The following is a 20,743-nucleotide window of genomic DNA, read 5'->3' on the forward strand; positions in this document are numbered from 1 at the left end:
TCAAGCTGAAATAACTTGGCAACCTTTCTTCCTATTTACAAGATTCTCAAGGATCTATATTTCTATGGATTCCTTAATAGTGCTTTCCCAATAGCTGACTGCTTGTCATAGCAACTTCTTGTTCTCAAAATTAAAAATGTTATCTTTGTTTATGCTCTGCTCTGTCACTGCTGATTTCTCTGCACATTCCAGTCACGCACCTTGTGTGTTCCCTAAAGCGGTTTGAAATAAAGTACTGTGTGTGCTAGATGTGTTAGTGGCCACATCCACAAGAGGTGCTGTATATCGCCAGTAAGGTAAGTTTTGGTCAGTCTTTTGCAGAGCCAAGGAACTCTTTCATCTTAGACAGTGGTCAAACAATGGTTTTGATGCCAACCAGCCCCGCAAATTTGGCTGAGACTGGCCTGAAGTAAGGAAGGAAGATGAGTCCCTTCTATCCTTCCTACTCTTTCCGGTTTGCTGCTTCTTTTTGTGTTCCTGAACACCTTTCTAATCTGCACTTCACTGTAGCGACTTTTACAGAACACTTCCTTTAGCTGTTGTAGATTGTTTAGGTGTCTTTCTTCATTACAGATGAGGTGCACCCTATGTCCCAGGATCACTGTCTGCCTGTCTGTTGGATGGTGGAAGCTCACTGCATACAGATACAGGTTTGTGCAGGTGTTCTTCCTAGTTTGCATAGCTGAAGTGCCTTCTTCATTATTAGTATATCCAAGAAAAGGAGATATCCATTCTCCTCTAGTTCCATAGCGTAAGCAATGTTTTGATGGAAGCTGTTAAGGTGATAAAGAAACTCATCAAACACTGCTCTCATGCCGCAGATGTGTTGTCAACACAGGAAGACAATAACTCGCATTTTTAACAGGTGCTTTAAAGTTTTTGAGCATTCCATATAGAGATTTTCAATACCAACAGCCAGACAGGATCTCCCAGCCACAATACATGCTCACTGTTTTGAGCCAGGAGTGTCAAGCAGTCTTCAAGAGGTACTTTCAGGAAGTGCAACAACTTCAAAGCTCAGAAGCAGGTCACCCTTCTACGGTCTCAAGACCATAAAATTCGTGAAATCAGTCTACTGCAGTGCCCTACAAAGGGCTTTTTTTAAGAATAGCTAGATTTCTGGCCAGTCCACAACTATGCGAGTTAATCGTGTCAAGTATTGGCCACAAAGGCACCCCTTCCTTGTGGATTTTGGATGTCCATACTGGCATAGTATGACTGGCATCGTGGGATACAGTTGTTTCTTTACTTCCTCTGTCAGATCTGAGCTCTTCGACAAAGAAATAATTTTTGTAACCATCTTGGTTGGATCTTTCTTGAGCTTCTTGTAGGCCAATACCTCTAGCAGGCGACCCCCCCCCCCCCCCCCCCCCCCCGCTCTCTCACTCTCTCTCTCTCTCTCTCTCACACACACACACACACACACCGAGAGAGAGAGAGAGAGAGAGAGAGAGAGAGAGAGAGAGAGAGAGAGAGAGAGAGAGAGAGAATAGGATGATGATGATGATGATATGGAGGGCTGAAGATGATGTGGAAGAGTGAATTGGGAGGAGGTGACAGCGGAGGGAGGCTGAGACTGTGGGGAAAAGGGTACACAGATCCTGGGGCAGGACCCTACACTGAGGTGACAAGAGTCCCGGGGTACCTCCTAATATCGACGTATAGCAGCAACTTGATATGGCATCGACTCAACAAGTAGCTGCCCATAATTGCAGAAGTGTAGACGGTGCACGGTTTTGTGCACAAACTGATCTCTCTAATATGTCCCATAAATGTTCAAACAATGAAAACTTCAGGTAGGAATATCAACATTGTACAGAAAGACAGATTGTTACTTACCGTAAAGATGATAAGTTTAACTGCTGACAAGCACAATTAAAAGACACTTACACTGAGGCTTTCAGCCACTGCCTTCATCACAAAAAGAGAAACACACACCATTCATTCACACAGACAAGCACATCTCAAGTACACATGACAAAAGGGGGCCGAAAGCTGATGTGTAAGTGTCTTTTAACTGGCTGTCTGCAACTTAATGTGTCATCTTTACGTTAAGTAGTGAATCTATCATTTCCTGTATTGTTCATCTCATATAAATGTTCAATGGAATTCATGTTGGGTGATCCGGGAGGCCAAACCACTCGCTCAAATTGTCCAGAATGTTCTTCAAACCAAGCGCAAACATTTATGGCCCGGGGACATCGTGCGCTGTCCTCCATAAATATTCCATTGTTGTTTGGAAGTCCATGAATGGCTGCAAATGGGCCCCTAGTAGCCGAACATAACCATTTCCTGTCAATGGTCGCTTCAGTTGGTCCATAGACCCAATCCATTCCATGTAAATACAGCTCACATCATTATGGAGCCAGCAGCAGTTTGCATGGCATTGTAGAAAACTTGGGTCCACGGATTCATGGGATCTGCACCACACTCAAACCCTATCATCAGCTGTTACCAACTGAAATTGGGGCTCATATGGCCAGACCACAGTTTTCCAGTCATCTAGTGTCCAACCGATATTGTCACCAGCACAGGAGACACGCTGCAGGCAATGTTGTGCTATTAACAAAGGCACTCGGGTTGGTCGTCTCCTGCCATAGCCCATTAATGGCAAATTTCATGGTACTGTCCTAATGGGTACATTCCCCGTACATCCCATTTTTATTTCTGCAGTTATTTCATGAAGTGTTACTTGTCTGTTAGCACTGACAACACTATTCAAACACCGCTGCTCTCAGTTAATAAGTGACAGATGTCGGCAACAGTGTTGTCCGTAGTGAGAGGTAATGCCTGAAATCCGGTAGTCTCAGCACACTCTTGACACTGTCGACCTCAGACTATTGAATTTCCTAATGATTTCCATAATGGGATATCCCACATGTCTAGTTCCAACTACCATTCCGCACTCAAAGTCTTAATCCCTATCTTGCAGCCATTATCACGTCGGAAACATTTCCACATGAATCACCTGGGTACAAATGGCTGTCCCGCCAATGCATTGCCCTCTTATACATTGTGAATGCGATAGTACAACCATCTGTATATGTGCATATTGCTGTCCCATAACTTTTTTCACCTCAGTGTACAGGATCCTAACATACTCCTGTTGCGAAAAGGAATCATCCAAAGTCTAGCAAAGTTTTCAATCTTGTTTGTGTGCCTGTTGATAATTTGACACCTCTACTATTTGGTGCATTGTTATCTTTACTCCCAAATTATTTCCATTCTCCCAGAACTTTCCATTACTATGTTTAAATACTAAAAATATATTTACAGTTAATTAATCTGTCGTTTCTGAAACCACAATCTTTTTGTAGTTGCTTGATATTTTGCAGATGCTCCTATCTAACAAGCAAAATTCTTGATAATGGTTAGCAATTGCATTTTATCGTCATCTTTTACTACCAAATAGTGATTCTTATTACACAAAATTGGAAAAAATACCTTTCAACAGCTATGACTGGAGGATAAGATGTAGGAATGTGAGGTTTATTATTGTTTTTGTATGAATCCTTATGAACATTTATAACTAGTTAACTACAGTAAGCAAGACACTCACAAGCCAAACCTAAGCTTTAGTTTAACAATGATACCACCCTATACCTTCTAAGTTTGAAAGGAATGCAACATTTTGTGTGATAGGGGAAGAAAATAGTGGCAATTTGAAGCTTTGAGTAAATCTAATGGTTGTACTCAAATAGCTAGTAGTGTGCTGCTGCAAAAGGTAGGCATCCGGGCTCTGAGTCTCTGTCCAACACACAGTTATAATGTATCAAAAATGTTATTGTTGCTCGTAATCAATTACAGAATGAAAACTCACCAAATGAATCATCCTTATGTTAGGACCAAATTCTCAGGCATCTGGTAGTTGCTAAGTTATTGAACAAAATTTGGTATTTGATATAAATGGATTGGATTACATTACATATGAGGTGTGTGTGTGTGTGTGTGTGTGTGTGTGTGTGTGTGTGTGTGTGTGTGTGTGCATTCCAAGTAAGACTCACAGACAGAGAGACTGCAGGAGAACAGGTAAAATGTGTAGAGACTACTGCAATGCATTAGCTACAACTAGTTAAGCTACCTTTTAAAAAATTGACATATTGCCAGTTGGAGGTACGTGCAGTACAGGAAAAGTTTAGAGACTACTGCAAAGCATTAGCTGCAACTAGTTAAGCAGCCTTTTAAAAAATTGACATATTGCCAGTTGGAAGTACATAATCTTGTAAATGTTTGTGTAATGATCTATTACATTATGATCTCATATATATACAAGGAAAAAAGCCTGGTAAACATGGACTCCAACATGCATACCTTAAGAGCTATGACCACTTGTTCGTCCTCAACACTGTGGGGGGAGGAGATTAGTGTTTACCGTTCTGTCAGCAAAGAGGTCTTTAGACATGGAGCAGAAACTTGTACTGAAGCGATTTATGGAAATCACAGAAAACCTAAGTCAGGATGACCACACGTGCGTTTGAACTGTCATCCTCCCAATCTTGACACTGAGAGCCATACTTCTTGTACCACAAGCTCTTTGCTTTTTCAGATATTGAGAGTAGTAGTATGGAACAAAAAGGGTACAGTAAACATGGGTTCTAAATCCGTACCTTAAGAGGTATGAGCACTGGTTAGTAGAAGAGATGTGTTTCACCGTAGCGAAGATGATCAACTGCTCAGTTATTAAGGTAAGCATGTTAAAGAGTCCATGTTTACCAGAATTCCCCTGCTTCATTTGGTGTAAGGAAGCTGCCCTAAATTTTTAAAACGTCATTCTGAAACACCCTTCATCAAATTAGACAAAACAAACACACACACACACACACACACACACACACACACACACACACACACACACACACACACACACAACTGCAGTCTCTGCCAACTGAGGCCACAGTTGCCTGAGACAGCAGTCATATGTGTGTAAGTTGTGTGTGTGTGTGTGTGTGTGTGTGTGTGTGTGTGTGTGTGTGTGTGTGTGTCTCATCCAATTTTGACAAAAGCCTTACTGGACAAAAGCTACATTTGGGACAGTCTTTTTGTTGTGGAACTCAGCATCTCCACTATATGGTGAGTATTAACTTTCCGTTTGACAATGTTATTACATTCCATCCTGGATTTTCCATTGTTTGATTCTGAAACTCGTCATAATAAATTATTATACAGTTATGCCACAATCAGGTGGTGAAACTCTGGACTATGCATAGCAGTGGAGTTACTATAATTTCTTCAGACAGGGAACACTACAGCAAGCAGTCCCTAGCAACAGCAACAGTTCTCACATCAACTGTCCTGTCCAGCATACCAGATGAAGTGAAAGTTATCACAACTAGCTGCACCATTATCATGAAATACTGAGGAATGACCCAGTTAACTCATTTTTTGCTGCCTGCCTACTACGGAATACTTCTGTTAGTACAAGACTTGTTATATATATCTATTGACACTTCCAGCCAGCATATCACATAGTTGTTCCAACCCAAGTTTGATTTCTTTTAGAATAGACTTCTTTTCATCCTTCAGTGGCATTCACATTTGGCATCTTTTTAGGCATTAAACATTTGTGTGTCACAGATGCTGGAATAAATTTTATTATTTTACAGTACTTCTGAAAAAATAACCATCAAAATGAGAAAACACAAAGCACTTCAAAAAAATTGTACCAACTAAGTAATTCAAAAAATGCAAAAGTGAGTCAAATGAAAACCTTAAATATTTTTTAAAATATTATTTACTGTGCAGAAGAGGTACAAAGCTGAATCACTATTTAACATAATCTCCCCCACACTCAATGCAAGTCCTCCAGCACTTACAAACTGCATAAATTTCATTAGAAAAAAAAAAAATATTTTGGTAGTCCGCGCAACCACTCATGCACCTCGTGGCATACCTCTTCATCAGAACAGAACTTCTTTCCTCCCATTGAGTCTTTGAGTGGTCCAAACATATGGAAATCACTTGGGGCAAGGTCTGGTGAGTATGGTGGATGAGGAAGACACTCAAAATGCAGGTTTGTGATTGTTGCAACTGTGTTGCAGTGGGGGTCTTGGATTGTCATGTTGCAAAAGGACACCTGCTGACAGAAATACACGTCGCTTTGATTTGATTGCAGGCCGCAGATGATTTTTTAGAAGATCTGTGTATGATGCACTGGTGACATTGGTCCCTCTAGGCATATAATGCTCCGAAATGACACCTTTTTCATCCTAAAAGAGTGTCAGCATAACCTTCCCTGCTGATGGTTCTGTTCAAAACTTCTTTGGTTTTGGTGATGAGGAATGGCACCATTCCTTGCTCGCTCTCTTCGTTACCGGTTGGTGGAAGTGAACCCAGGTTTCGTCCCCAGTAACGATTCTTGCAAGAAAGCCATCACCTTCTCATTCAAAGTGCCGAAGAAGTTCTTCACAAGCATCAACACATGGTTCTCTCATTTCAGGAGTCAGCTGCCGTGGCACCCATCTTGCAAACACTTTGTGAAACTGGAGTACATCATGCACAATGTGGGTGCTGACCCATGTTTAATCTGTAAACATGCTGCAATGTCATTCAGTGTCACTCGGCGGTTTTCCTTCACTATAGCTTCAACTGCTGCAATGTTCTGTGGAGTCACAACTCATTGTGCCTGACCTGGACAAGGAGCATCTTCCGAAGTCACACCATTTGCAAAATTCCTACTCCATTCGTAGACTTGCTGCTGAGACAAACATGCATCATCGTACTGAACCTTCATTCGTCGATGAATTTCAATAGGTTTCACACCTTCACTACGCAAAAACCAAATAACAGAACGCTGTTCTTCCCTGTTGTAAGTCGCAAATGGGGCGGCCATCTTTATACTGATACTGCGACAGTACGTGCGTATCTGCACTATGCTGCCACCTACAGGCCATTCTGCATGCTGTTTGTAACATGCTTACCAACTTACAGGATAACGGCGCGAAATTTCGATTTGTTATTACAAATTTAAGGTTTTCATTTTACTCACCCTCATAGTTTAATTGTAATAAGTATTAGAAATACACTGATGCTGGGATTGTTCTTTCGCATCCTCCGTGTGCTTCGTTGCGCTTATTTTTGTTGGCACACCATCAGAAGCAATCTCTTTATTCAATTTGAGGTGGAAACACATTTTGAACATTTTCAAGGAAAGAATAAAATTTAATTATACACATTAATTGTTTTTGTTCATTATTGGTTTACAAAATTCATTAACGTGCTTTAATGTTACATATGCTATTCATCTTTCTGCTACTTCTGCTGTCTGTGGAGTCTGTTATGATTAAAAGAAAAGCAGCAAAAACTGTAGCATTAATCTCACACAGTAAATTAACAAATAGATCATTATGAAATTTCTACCATAAGGAAGAAAGCACCAACTGCTATACTTCAACATAGCGAGTGTCACCGTATCAGTCATGTTAACTATGGGAGCATTTGTAATAACTTCCAAAGGCAAAGCCATGTTAACAGTCTACAATGGTTCAATAACATCAACTGGACTACAGTTGCTGATAGCTTCACAGTGTTAAGAACTATACACATACAAAATGCTCGAATTTCCACACAAATGACTTTCAACTTGAATACTAACCAGCTGCAGAAGCATTGTCTTTTACATCGCCTAATTTGGCACCCAATCTGACATTTTCTTCTTCAGTAAACAGTTTACGGATCTTTCTAGCTGGAGATTTTCGTATCTCTTCAGGTCTCTTCCGGTTTTTGCTAGGTGTGCTACGTGAAATCCTTCGAAATGGGTTGCGTGCATCTGCTGGTGTTGTTTCATGCTGAAACAGATGTGTAATCATAAGAGTTATAAAGAGAAATTGCACAAAAATTTAGCAAAGTTTCTGCTTTGATGTTTGAAACCGAATACCAATCCCCTTAAGAACAATGGAATATCACATGCAAAGTTATTAACATGGGAAGCAGGTAACTGCAACTCTATCACATCGTTAATAACACACATAAGCAGCAAATGGAAAATATTGGTGACTTGATCACCCCTGCCTTGGACGTATTCAAACTTGATCCATTTGGCTCTACAACATCCACTTTGCCTTATTGGACAGTGAACTGGCTGGCTAAGAAAACGGGGGTGGGGGGGGGGGGGTGGGGGGGGGGAAGCTGATGGTAGTGAGCCCCAAAACACATGGTTTTAAGTTAAAAATCCCTACAAAGAAGAAATAGGCAGGAACAGCAGCCCTCATATAAGGTAGTGAAATGTCTCACTGTTTATAGTGCTATTAGAAGAAGGTAGAGGGGGATAAGTAAAGACAACATACCAACACCTTACTCTACACATGTGCTATAGCAGCAGTTGCATCACTTTCGTCCATTTGCCTACTGTTGACATCCTTTCTCCCGATGCTCTAACCCCTTTGAACATGGGTGTCAGACTCATGGGATTGTTGCAGGCAAAGGCACAGGGGTCTTCATTGTGCTAAGAGTCTCATTCCTTTACGTAAGTCCTACAGTGTGGAAGTAATCTCAGCAGTGAAGCCATTCTTTGTACTTTGACTTCCATCGAGTTTTAGGCTACAGTAGTTGAGAAATTGGATGAGGGCACTGTTGATTTTCTTCATACAAACTTCCAACACCCTGAGATCTACTAACAGAAAATCAGTGGGAATGGATTTTTCTAGGTATGTGAGTTACCTGTTTTCTAATCTGATCACTTGAAACACATTTGTTAGTTTTTCCCTCATAACTACATGTATGGAAGATGTGACAACCTTTGGCTTACTGCTACCTTTCGTATTAGCTGATGGCCCAGTGGTATGTGTGTGCCCTGGTTTTACCAATGACATCAATGCTGTAAAGCTGTACCCTACCACCTGTTTTTAGTCACAGCAGCAAATGACACTGCAAATACAGGTGATACAACTGCCTGATAAGCTGCTTCCCCTTTTCAGAGCTGTTGATATAGAGTAACAGTGATAGACAAATTGTTCCTATCTCAAACAAAGCATTTCCACAACACGTCCAGTTCTTGCAAAACAGGGTTGTGCACCCACACCAATAGCATTTACAACATCTCGTTGGGTTCAGCACATGGGTGACATCTTACAAAAGATAAAAAGCACTTCTGATCTACTCTGGTAACACAGGTGTGTTGAAGGTGGGTATAAATGCAGCTGTGCTTTAAAGCTCTCCACATGCCCTCTTTATCATGCTCTAACACCAACAAAGTCTTCTATGCATTTATCTTTTAACCAAAATCAATCCCACTATGTCTCTGCTGCGCAATTCAACACCCTTGTTGGTATTTTTGTTGTTGGGAAGCTCCATAGATATTGAATACAAGCTGCTTCACTTCATGTGATTGTCTACTTAAGACAGAGAGACAGTGTTTGGTCCTAAGGGACTCACCATTTGGTACAAACAGGGAGGCCCATGTGCCTTACAGAATGGACTTGTTAAGTTATATTTCATACCTCTGAGATGACACACATTAGTTCCTATTACTTTTCCAGATATGTTACGTCTATAGACACATATGACAGAATGTTACAAATTAATTTAAATTCAGTATTGAGTGTTTTCAATATTATTAGGATAATCTCTACGTATATTAATCTTACAATTTAAAAATATATTGACTATTAATTAACTATGACTATTTCAAAAATATGAAACAGTTTTTCAGAAACCACAACCAGTCACAAAATTATTTAATGAAGCAGCATGATTCACAGTATAATAATCATCTTTGGACTAATGGCAATAGAATATTTTTAACGGATTTATATACAGGTATTACAGTTGTTTTGTAGAGTCCTGACATGTGTTGTGGTCATTTGTGTTCGTGTGTACTGGTTGCCTTCTTGTGGTGTGATCAGGTACCTTCATTGCTGTGGCTTCTTGGAACTTGTTAAGCACTTTTGACAAATTTGCACAGGATGCTTGAAACATGACATCATCTCTTATGTTCATTCAGTTTGTTACATGAAAACTGTTCTTTAGTAATTTTTAGTACACCAGCCAAAGCCTGCAAACTCTTGCATAGATAGAAAGTATACACCCCCTCCAAAGATCCTCTTTCAAAATTTGTAACTATACAAAGAATCTGTACTGAAGAATATGATGTGTTATTAGGTGAAGCCCAATTGCTGTATTATAGTTACTCGAACTGTTGATTTTGTTGTGTATTTTTACTTCTTGCAGATACTCTCATCTTGCTGCAATGAAACACTGGAGAGCCATAGACTCCACTCAGTCAGAGAAGCACCACTCATCTTTGCGAAATCTACAACAAAAGAGCTGTGTCACAGGCTCAAAGGATATCTCATACAAAATGTTTTGCCTCATTAGCTATCTGGCAGTAAACATCTTATTCTTTAAAGAATCAGATTCCAGTGTATAAAATAGTTTCCAGTGTCTGATTACAAGCGAGTTAATTCAGTAAATATTCACCTTTAAGCATGTAAGCGAGAAAAGGCTTGGGAAGGTTTGAAATTATGCTTAAAGTTTGTTGGAAGTCACTAAGGGCTCTAGTCGTGAAACACTGGATGAACAGAAAGTAGGTAACTTGCACTCCAATTTAAGCACATGTTAGTTTTTCCACACATTTCAATGTTTATTATGTCATATCTCCTGAACTGTGTGTCCTATAATGATTTAGTTTTGCAGGTACAGCCAGTGATATATGTAGATACTGTCTACAAAGTTTGTTGGGAATATAGTTAGCAGTACAGAAGTAACAAATTAAAACGTCATGCCAGACGCTGGAGTTTGACTGCATGAATAACAAAAACGTATTAAGCATAAACTTTCTTCTGGGGGGGGGGGGAGTCAGCACGAAAAAGTTTTGTACAGGTTTGAAATTATGTGTAATTTTTGTAGGTAGTCACTAAGTGCTCTCATTCTCAAATAGTGGACAAATGAAATCCACCTACTTGTGCACTGTCAGTAACAACTCCTCACAACGAACACACAGTTTCAAACTGTAATACTTGTCTTTTTGTTAAACGTTTAACATAAGATTATACCTCTTAATGAGTAGATTACAACAAAATTTTAATTAATAAAATTCGGTCAATAATTATGCAAAATACTGAAAATCAATTTTTTTTTGCTCTTACACTGCAACAGGTAGGGTGTTCTGGGTTAGTGTATTAATAATATAGATGAGTATGTGATTCGTAATACAGTTGAACAGTTCTGATAGACGTTTATACCAGTCATAGAAGCTAGATGTTTAAAACAAGATGCTCATTATCAGCAACAAGACATTCCACAGCCATGCTCAACAGCAGTCACTTAGGCATGACCAAAGCTAATTATTCCACCAGCTCTCAGCTCACAAATGCTAGGTCCGACAAGCCTAAATCCAATCACGTATGACAGGGTTCCTTGAAACATTCAACATTTACTCAGGAGTCACATACAACTTAGCAGCTACAGAGGCAATGAGCACAGATTCCCATTCACTCTAGCAGATGCTATTGTAAACTCACTCCTATTTATTTTAATAATGACACTTCACTCAAATCTAGTGCTAATCAAGATGAGCAGAAGGGTCAGCAACTATATCAATACATGGGTGGCTACTGAATTTTTCCGTGTACCTAAACTGACCTATCCAGTGCTTACTATGCATGTGGGGATCTATGTCTGCCCTGATAGCTGAATGGCCCCGTAAGGGGCCTCCTGGCCAATGACGCCAAATTCTCATTTCCATTTTAGGGATCTATGCTTAACTAAAATGATCACAGTTGCTCGAATATAAAACAGGTTATTTATCCTTGAAGCAAGTATATGATCCCTTGTCAATGTCACACAGTCTCACATCACTCATTCTGTCTAGACATAAAAAAAAGGTTCAATATGTGATTCACATTCAGAAAGATTTAACTGTCTCTCTAGCACCATCAAAAAGTTGTAAGAATTCTTCTGGTATCTAATTATGTAGACAGTCACCTTCACAATATTCAAATTGCCATGCTACCACTCACACAATACTCCTGAACCTATTTTTCTACTTATAATTTTCCATGTTTCACTTAATAGTTCACAAATTTTATTTCACATGTAAAAAAAAATCATCATCTATTTACATATTCTCAATCAAACTAATATTTCTTCAACTATGACAACTTATTCAGCTTCTAAACTGCAGGCCAACCATCACCTTCAGCCACTTGTAACCACTGCTGTCTCTCCAACATCTCCCAAGTGCATAGAGTCTAATAGTGGGCTTAGAACTGCCCTGTCTGGAACCTTCTACAAGGCCAACAATATAGTACTCACAAGAAGTAGGTTGTTTTTACCAATTATTGGTAAGGGTGCCAATAATGGTACCCTTACACTGTTCTGATGTCTGTGCAATGTACATCCAGTCCTGGACTTTGTGCAAGCAACTGAAAACATATTAGATTTTACAGCATCCACTTCCCCACACTTACTTGCCATCCACTTGCACGGTACCCTTTCAAAGTATATTCTGACCCGTATATGAATTCCAATGGCCATGTCGTCACACAGGTGATCAACATCATCTTCCCACTGAACATAATCTGCAGCAACAACAAAGCAGAATGAGATTTATGTGGTTGTAGGTGAGCTGTTGGTCATACTGAAATATACCCTGAATTCAGGACATATTTATCTTTTGGATGTATAAGATCTGACATTACTCAAGCACTGGGGTAGGTGGCCGTATGTCCCCGTAACAGATTATGACCACTGAATTTTCCATGGAGAAATTTATGCACAATCAGATTCAAGAGATGGTTTAGAGTATCTCATTTTGAGTGGCTCATTTGGTGGGAAATACAAAGAGCATAAGGTTGCTTTCATATGAAGATGTATCACTACAGTAACTTCTTGTAGTAGGCTGGTTAGAGTCACAGACAAGGACAGTTATACACAGTCCAGTCACTTTAACGGGAACAATATGTGGAGTGTATTCCCCTATCCAGTCCATGTTAATTTTACTCCAAATGTTCTCCCATTTGTAAGAAGACTATAGAATTACAGCAATGAAATGTCTACCAGACATTAAATTATTTATAAGTTGATTTTCATCCAAAAATTTTTAGAAAATGAAAGAAGCAATATTTTGCCACATTATTCTTCATTTATAATTTTATTTAGAAGAAAAAATACAAAATTTTACGTTACTTAAAGTTACATAGTTGAAGATGGTAGATATATTGATACATACTAAATTTCACTGAATTATCTTGAATAGTTCTTCAGAACAGGTGACATCTCCATTAAAAAAATGTTATATCTGGGAAATCACTTTGAAAGAAAACGAGCCGAGTTTGAACACTTACAGATGATTAAAAACAGCCTGATGAATATGTTTTGTCTTCTTCTGCCTCGTGGGTGTCCTCCAGCTTTTGTTTGCAACATCTAGCTGCCTCTCTCTCTCTCTCTCTCTCTCTCTCTCTCTCTCTCTCTCTCTCTCTCCCTCCCTCCCTCCCTCCCTCCCTCCCTCCCTCTTCTTCTTCTTCTTCTTTTTTTGGTCATTTCTGTTACGGATCTTTCAGCATCTTGCACTCTACAGTTGTCACAATGGTGAAGACCATATTCTTCTCAGGAATGATTCGTAATTTTTGTAGTACCCAACACTTAACACAGTTGTATGTGAGAACGCCACCATGGGCTATTTTTAATGTCTGCATACCTACAGAGACAGTTTTTGGCAGACAATTCCAAATAAAGCAGTTGAAACACTCATTTGAATTTTGGGTTTGCCCATGCAAACACTTCTTCAGTAGCTCAGGCCTGGCCACATTTCTGCATATGGGCTTTATAGCACTAAGTACAGCTGCTGGAAGACTATGCTTATGCAAATAAGATTCTCCTGTCACTGTTGCCCTGTTAAACTTGCACCATGACGTGTTAGCTTTTAGGCAGAGACCATGACACCTGTAGAGGATTTATGAAAAAATATTGCCAATACATCATTCTTTGAGCTTCTAAATTGTCCTTACTCCTTCTAAACACTTGTCCATAATATCTCTGGAGATTTTCTATTTCATTCTTAGTCAAATGACCTTGTTCTGTCAGCAGTTTTTGCCTTTCAGTCTGGTCCCCAAACATTTTTGTACATGGTCGACACATTTCATTCCGGTAATTTCCACATCACCATAGGAGTTGGAATTCACTATACTCATGTAGGCATTGCTGTTACATCTTCAAGATATCGAGTGTAACAAATGCCTCTTGTCATTTATGACCTTTCAAATATTTATTTCACACCAAATACTTCAATCCCATCACTGTTACCCTCATAGTTAGAAGCATGTTTCAGTTTGTGTTCTTCCTTTCAGCCTCCTGTTAATCTTTTGCAAATTTTACAATTTTTGGATATAACTGCTACACCAGTGACCTTTCCTGTATCTATGCTTGTTGCTGTAACAACACCGTCTAGGGAGAGATGTCCCCTTTTCTGCTAGCTCCTATCTAAAGCAATGGGAAGGTCTGTGCAATGTTCATTTTCTATAACAGCTTCCCTTGCAACATTCTTCATGCTCTCCTAACTTCCACTACAGCTCTCTTCAATAATGATCACACATTCTGAAAATTCTTTGTGCAAGCATGCAGTTCTTGGCAGCACATAAAAGCTTTCCAGCAGCCTTACCTTTCCCAACTGAACGTAGAGTGTACACAGTCTTGTATTTACTCCATAAGGCCCATTGGGTCTAGCTTTGATGAAGTCATAAAGGAAACAACAGATAAACAATTAAGGGAAACAACATATAAACAATTAAAGGAAACAACAGATAAACAATTACAGAAAACAATTTGTAGTGGAATTGCCAGACCTTTTCTACCACTGTTGCTTTCTTCAATCTTCACATATTCAGATAGTCCATATATCTTGCACTTCACAAAATTAAAAACAATAACAGTTAAAACACTCACGTGCATAATAATATTGTTCCTTTCTCCATTAGTTGCAGTGAGCTGGCCGTTGTGTCCGAGCAGTTCTAGGTGCTTCAATGCATAAGCATTGTCTACGGTCGCAGGTTCGAGTCCTGCCTAGGGCATGGTTGTGTGTGATGTCCTGAGGTTAGTTAGGTTTAAGTAGTTCTAAGTCTAGGGGACTGATGACCTCACATGTTAAGTCCCATAGTGCTTAGAGCCATTGGAACCATTTGAAGTTCCAGTGAGCATTCTATATTCGTCAAAAAAAGGAGACTGTTTTTTTGACAAAGCGTTGTCAACAGTATCAAGTGAACCACTTTTACTTGATATTTTCGCATGATATATGTACGTGAGGAGTGTGCATTCTGTCCTGATTGTCTTTAAACTTTTTCTTTTTAAATATTCCTTTTGGTTTTCTCATCTTCAGTGAGATCTAGACAAAACTGGATTCACCACAACACAACAATTAGGGAACAACAGAAACAAATTTCCAAACATGAAACGTGTGAAACAGATAAACACCATAATGGGACTGTTAAAGGTTAGCCGCGCATTTCGCATAAAAAGAAGACAAAGATAAGTGAGAAGGAAAGGTGAACGTGAAATCTTACAGTCAAAGTAAATTCGGGCATGGCGGACAAACACAATAAAATAAAATATAGGTTCTAAAACCAATTTTTCAGGAAAATCCTTTTGAGATATACAAAAAAGATCCCCCAACGATTTAAATTCCACCAAAACACCAAATAAAATAAAATAAAACACTGTTCTTACCCATACCACATGTGCTTAATGTGAGCACCACCTACATTCGACATTAACATGCAATACATCACTCACAGAGGGCAGGTGGTAACACCATCAATAGAGGGTATATAAAGCATGTAGCGGGGATGTGGGAAAACAGTGTAGTAGTCGTCGTAATGCGGAAACAGATCGTTCTCTCTGACGTCCAAAAGAGCATCATCATGGGCTTTTGGGCCAAGTGTGGAACATTTCCAAAATAGCTAAGTTTGTAAACTGTTTGCATGTCATCGGGAATAAAGTATACTGTGTACAGCAAAATGGCACTATCCAAAACTGACACCAAGGCAACTGCAGTGCACTATGGGTCACAGGCGACAGGTGAATGATAGCTGCAGAAATGTGTACAGGTGAACAGATGAGCAACTGACTGCCCAGTTGAACCAAGGAACTAGCGGCAGTGCTTCCTTCCTGACCATTAGCAAACACTGCTGTGTGTGGGTCTCCGCAGCAGACATCTGGTCCATGCAGCCATGTTGACTGCTGTTCATCCGTGATGACGGCTGGAATGTGCATGCCAATGCCGCGGCTGGACATCCACTGAATGGCAACAAGTGGCCTTTTCAAATAAATCACATTTTATGCTCCACTGACATGAAAGTAAACGCCCTGCAAGAATTGTCAGGGCAGAGGAGGGACTGTTATGGTCTGGGGAGTAGTTTCATGGCATTCCCTAACTGATCTCATCATTCTGAAAGGTACAATGGATCAACAAAAGTATCCTCTTTCCTAGGGGACCATGTCCACCCCTACATGCAATTTTGTTTTTCCTCAACACAATGGTATCTACCATCAGGACAGTGCAAAATGTCACATGACTCAAAGTGTATACGCGTGGTTCAAAGAGCACAAGGCTGAGCTTAACATACTCCATGGCCACCAAACTCACCAGATTTAAAACCAATCGAGAATCTGTGGAATGACCTCAGGCGGACTTTCCACGATATGGATCCTCAGCCAATTAACACAGCACAGCTGATTAAGGCACTCTAGTCAACATGGCTCCACATTCCGGTCAGTACCTACCAGAACCTATCTGACATTCTTCCTGCACGTCTCACAACAAATGACACTGCAAAATATGGTTACTTAGACTTCTGATAGGTGGTCACATTAATGTGACTGGACAGAGTCTTTTGCTACCTGGAATTGTCACTTGTCCAAACTTCCTCCACTATGGCTATCCTCTCAATGGAGGGAATAAACTCCTATTGACACTTCCATATCAATCCTACCTATGTTAGAAACTTCTGTTAATGTTCTACAGTAGCTCTGATGTCATTCTATAGCCAAAGTTTCCATTACTCTTCCATTTCATCAATGTGGGTAATCTGCAACAGATGGAGGAGATGCTGATTGATACAACACACAGTGTGCGTAAATTCCCATTATGTATACTGAAAGTTTGTAATGGGGACTGCACAGATTTAAATCTGAATACAAACTTCTATCCACAAATTTACCATTTCTGTGCTACTGGGAGAAAAATGTACAACGAAATATGTACCTACTGAGCAAACGAATATGAAGGAAGATAAGTGTTTAATGTCCTGTCCATAATGAGGTCATTAGAGCTGAGCACAAACTCTAGTGGGGAAAGGAAATTATTATGTCTTTTTCAATGGAACTATCTTGGCATCTGCCTTATGCAGTTTAGGATAAACAAATCTGGGTGGTTATTTGAACTGCCATTGTTCTGAATGCGAATCCAAAGTCACAATTATCATGCCAAGTGAATAATGCGATCCAAGTGAATAAGATTACAGAGATTCATTGTAACTCTGTTAACTGCTACATTTTCAGTCAGTGGTATGAACAAAATGCTTAGCATTCACATGTCACCTCTTTCATATGGTCTCTGTCCTTCCACAAATGGCCCATATCTCGAACCATTAAGACTACGACAGTTAGCAATGGCCATTATTACCACAGTTGGTTATGTACATAATAACCGCTAGAGTCACAATACAGGGCCTTTCAAAAAGGTGCATTCAATTTCACAGGACTACTCAACTACATGAATGAAGACAGAAACTTAGAGGTAAATTTCAAGTAGTGCACTGAAAATAGAAGTTTGTCATGTTGCACATTGTAAGTTGTCGGTTCATGTGATTGCCAGCAGGGTCTCCCGTATGTAGCTACATCGCTTGTTTGCTCATTTATGTTTTCATTAATGACTTACATACCTGGATGTTTTGGAGAGCACTATCAAAACTGGCTCCTACATGTAAGGGCATTTCTTAACAATCAGTAAACTCCTTATTTTTTAACAAATTAAACTCCCTTGTATAAAACAGCTTCAAACATCTATTGCAAATGCGTTAATGTGTTAAATATTTGCTTTAAGCATATACACAAGAAAAAGTTTAGAAAAGGTTTAAAATTATGCATTAAGTTTATTGGAAGTCACTAAGTGCTCTCATCATGAAACACTGGATGATTATAAAGTAATTTGTGCCCCATTTTAAGCAAAAGCTAGTTTTTTTCACGCAACTCAATGTTTATAACGTCATATCTCCTGAACTGTTTGTCCCACAATAATATAATTTTGCAGATACAGCCAGCGATATGTGCAGATACTGTCTGCAAAATGCGTTGCGAACAGAATTAGTAGTAAGGTAGAAATGTATTAAAACATCATGCCAGATGCTGAAGTTCAACTGCATGAACAGTGAAAATGTAGAAAGCAATAAACTTTGTTGCACGAAGAGTCAGCAAGAAAAAGTTTTGTAAAGATTTGAAATTATGTGTAACTTTTGTTGGAAGTCACTAAGTGTTCTCATTCTCAAATAGGGGAAGAATAAAGTCCATGCATTAGGGTGCTGTGTGTGTGTGTGTGTGTGTGTGTGTGTGTGTGTGTGTGTGTGTGTGTGTGTGTTTGTTTGGGACGAGGGTGGTGCACACTTGAGGAGTGGGAACTATGGGGAGGGGGGACATAGAAACTCTGGACTTGCTTGTCAAAGTATGCAACCAGTTTGATTATAGTCTGAATGATGCAGTGCATTTGGTGGAGGGCACATTTGAGATTTGTGAAAGATAAATGAAAACTTTGATCATCATGACCTTCCTTTCACAAATTAGGCTGTTGCCTGTTCCGAACTCACAAACAAAATCAGTCCAATCTTTTTCAAGGTCTTCCTATGTCTCTTTTCCCATCAACTTGTAGTTCAGGATTTTCTGAGAAATTCTGTGACCTGACATTCTCATGAGGTGCTGTCTCCAATCTTCATGATATTTTTTCAGTCATATTGAAAATATGTAATTTGGTTCTAACATATTCATTTCTAACCATACCTCTTCTTGCACAGCCCTCTGCCTTCCTTAAGAACCCCTTCTCTGCTCAGACAGCTTGGAATTTGTGTTATATTTTCAATATCAGAGTCAAAATCAAAACTTAAAGCACAAACTAAATAAGAGATGTGAAACACCTGTTCTAAAACTGAATTATCCGAAACAATTTCTGAACTGACTGAATAGCTCCCTCAGAATGTCATTATTTCAGGTCTATTACTAGAAATTTTAAAGTTGTACCTCTCGAAAATTTCGTGCAGCTGATATACTGACTATGTCTTCAGCAAAATAAGTACATTCAGGTATTCCTCATTCATTATCTTAATTCCTTTGCTTACTTTACATTACCATGTGTGAAGAATGAAGTCAAGGTAGATATTAAAACAGGTAGGTAATAGTCCACACATTTTTCTGACACCTTGGTTAATACTTATTTTTTCTTATCGATTCCTACTTGTGTTTACCACAATGTGTGTAGTTTTGTAAAGACTTTTCACTACCTCTATTAGGTGATAAGGATAGCCACATTCAGACATAATCTTATATAGGTTATCACTACTCACATGGTCGAAAGCCTTTTCAAGGTCGATAAAGGCTATATGGGTTTCTATATTAAATTTTCTCTGTTTTTCTATAATATTTTTAATTATAAACACACTGTCTGTGCATGCATGACCTGATCTAAATCCATTTTTTTTCTTCAGAAATAACAGCCTCTCTGATATTCTTCATGCAGTTTTTGATTATCTTGGACTATAGCTTGCCGCCAGCCTTTAGAAGACTGATGCCATGATAGCTTTTACAGTCATTGGGTTTCCCTTTCTTGATCAAGAGAGATTACTTCTGCTGTATACCAAGGGTCTCGGATCTTGCAGTTCATCCAAAGCTCATTTATTAATTGTAAAAATCTTTAATCTAGTGGTACCCTCCATATTTAATTAGTTCTGCATTTATTCCAGCTATTGCAGTAGCTTCTCTGTTTTTCGTGTCTCTCAAAGCCTCTTGTAGTTCCTCCATAGTAAGTAGATCTACTGTTTCATTGTCCATACATGCTCCAACGTCATCTTCACCCTTCTGCATACACCACAAGTATGTATAATGATTTATCCATTGTTCACTGACTGTAAAATTCAGTGAGGCAGTGTCATTTTCTTCCTTCTTCAGGGTTTCCTGGCCTTGTATGCACATTGCTGTCTACCAAATACGTCGTGTTCGAAGTTGCTCATGAATGAGTCCGATGACTCTTGGTGTGCTTTGCACACTATTCGCTTTGTATGTTTCCCAGCTCTCTGGTGGTTTTGTCAGTAAAAACTTCAAAGAAGCTATTTGTTTTTTTTTTTTTAAATGTCTTCTTTAATTTCTGTGCTCCAAATTCGGAGCCTTTTTTCCCCACCTGTTTTCTTCTTTTTAGCAAGTACCGCTGAGGATGCTTCAATTTCTGTCAATAATTCCAACCACTGGGAAGGAATATCATCTGACAAACACTTGTGCCATGTTCAGGGTGTGAATGGGGAAGGAGGCAAGAAGGGAATAGAGTTGTTATTGTGAAAACTGTGATGTTGCTGTGTGCATTTTTTCTCTACTCTTGTGCTTACCGCACCCCTACAAACATTTAAAATCATAGTAAAGTTCATGCTTCAACTTCAACAACCTACAAAAAAATTAAAAGAATAGTTTTAAGTTTCAGGCTGCATTAGTCAAAAGAAAATACAGTACTATTTTTTGGAACATAATTTGGAAATGTGGTACGGAGTTAATTTACACATGG

At 39.2% G+C, this 20,743-nt stretch overlaps 1 protein-coding gene across 28 annotated transcripts in view; it reads right to left on the reverse strand.

Moving 5' to 3' along the window:
* The window catches only part of LOC126298596 (uncharacterized), a 331,195-nt gene that overhangs the window by 261,212 nt on the left and 49,240 nt on the right, over window positions 1-20,743 (reverse strand). For all 28 annotated transcript variants that reach the window (XM_049989986.1, XM_049989996.1, XM_049989992.1 and 25 more), the window contains exon 3: window positions 7,592-7,784. In XM_049989986.1, coding sequence (XP_049845943.1) covers window positions 7,592-7,784 — 193 coding nt within the window. The remainder of the gene's footprint in view (window positions 1-7,591; window positions 7,785-20,743) is intronic.

The sequence above is a fragment of the Schistocerca gregaria genome, chromosome X (assembly GCF_023897955.1).
Source record: "Schistocerca gregaria isolate iqSchGreg1 chromosome X, iqSchGreg1.2, whole genome shotgun sequence".
NCBI classification, from domain to species: Eukaryota; Metazoa; Arthropoda; class Insecta; order Orthoptera; family Acrididae; genus Schistocerca; species Schistocerca gregaria.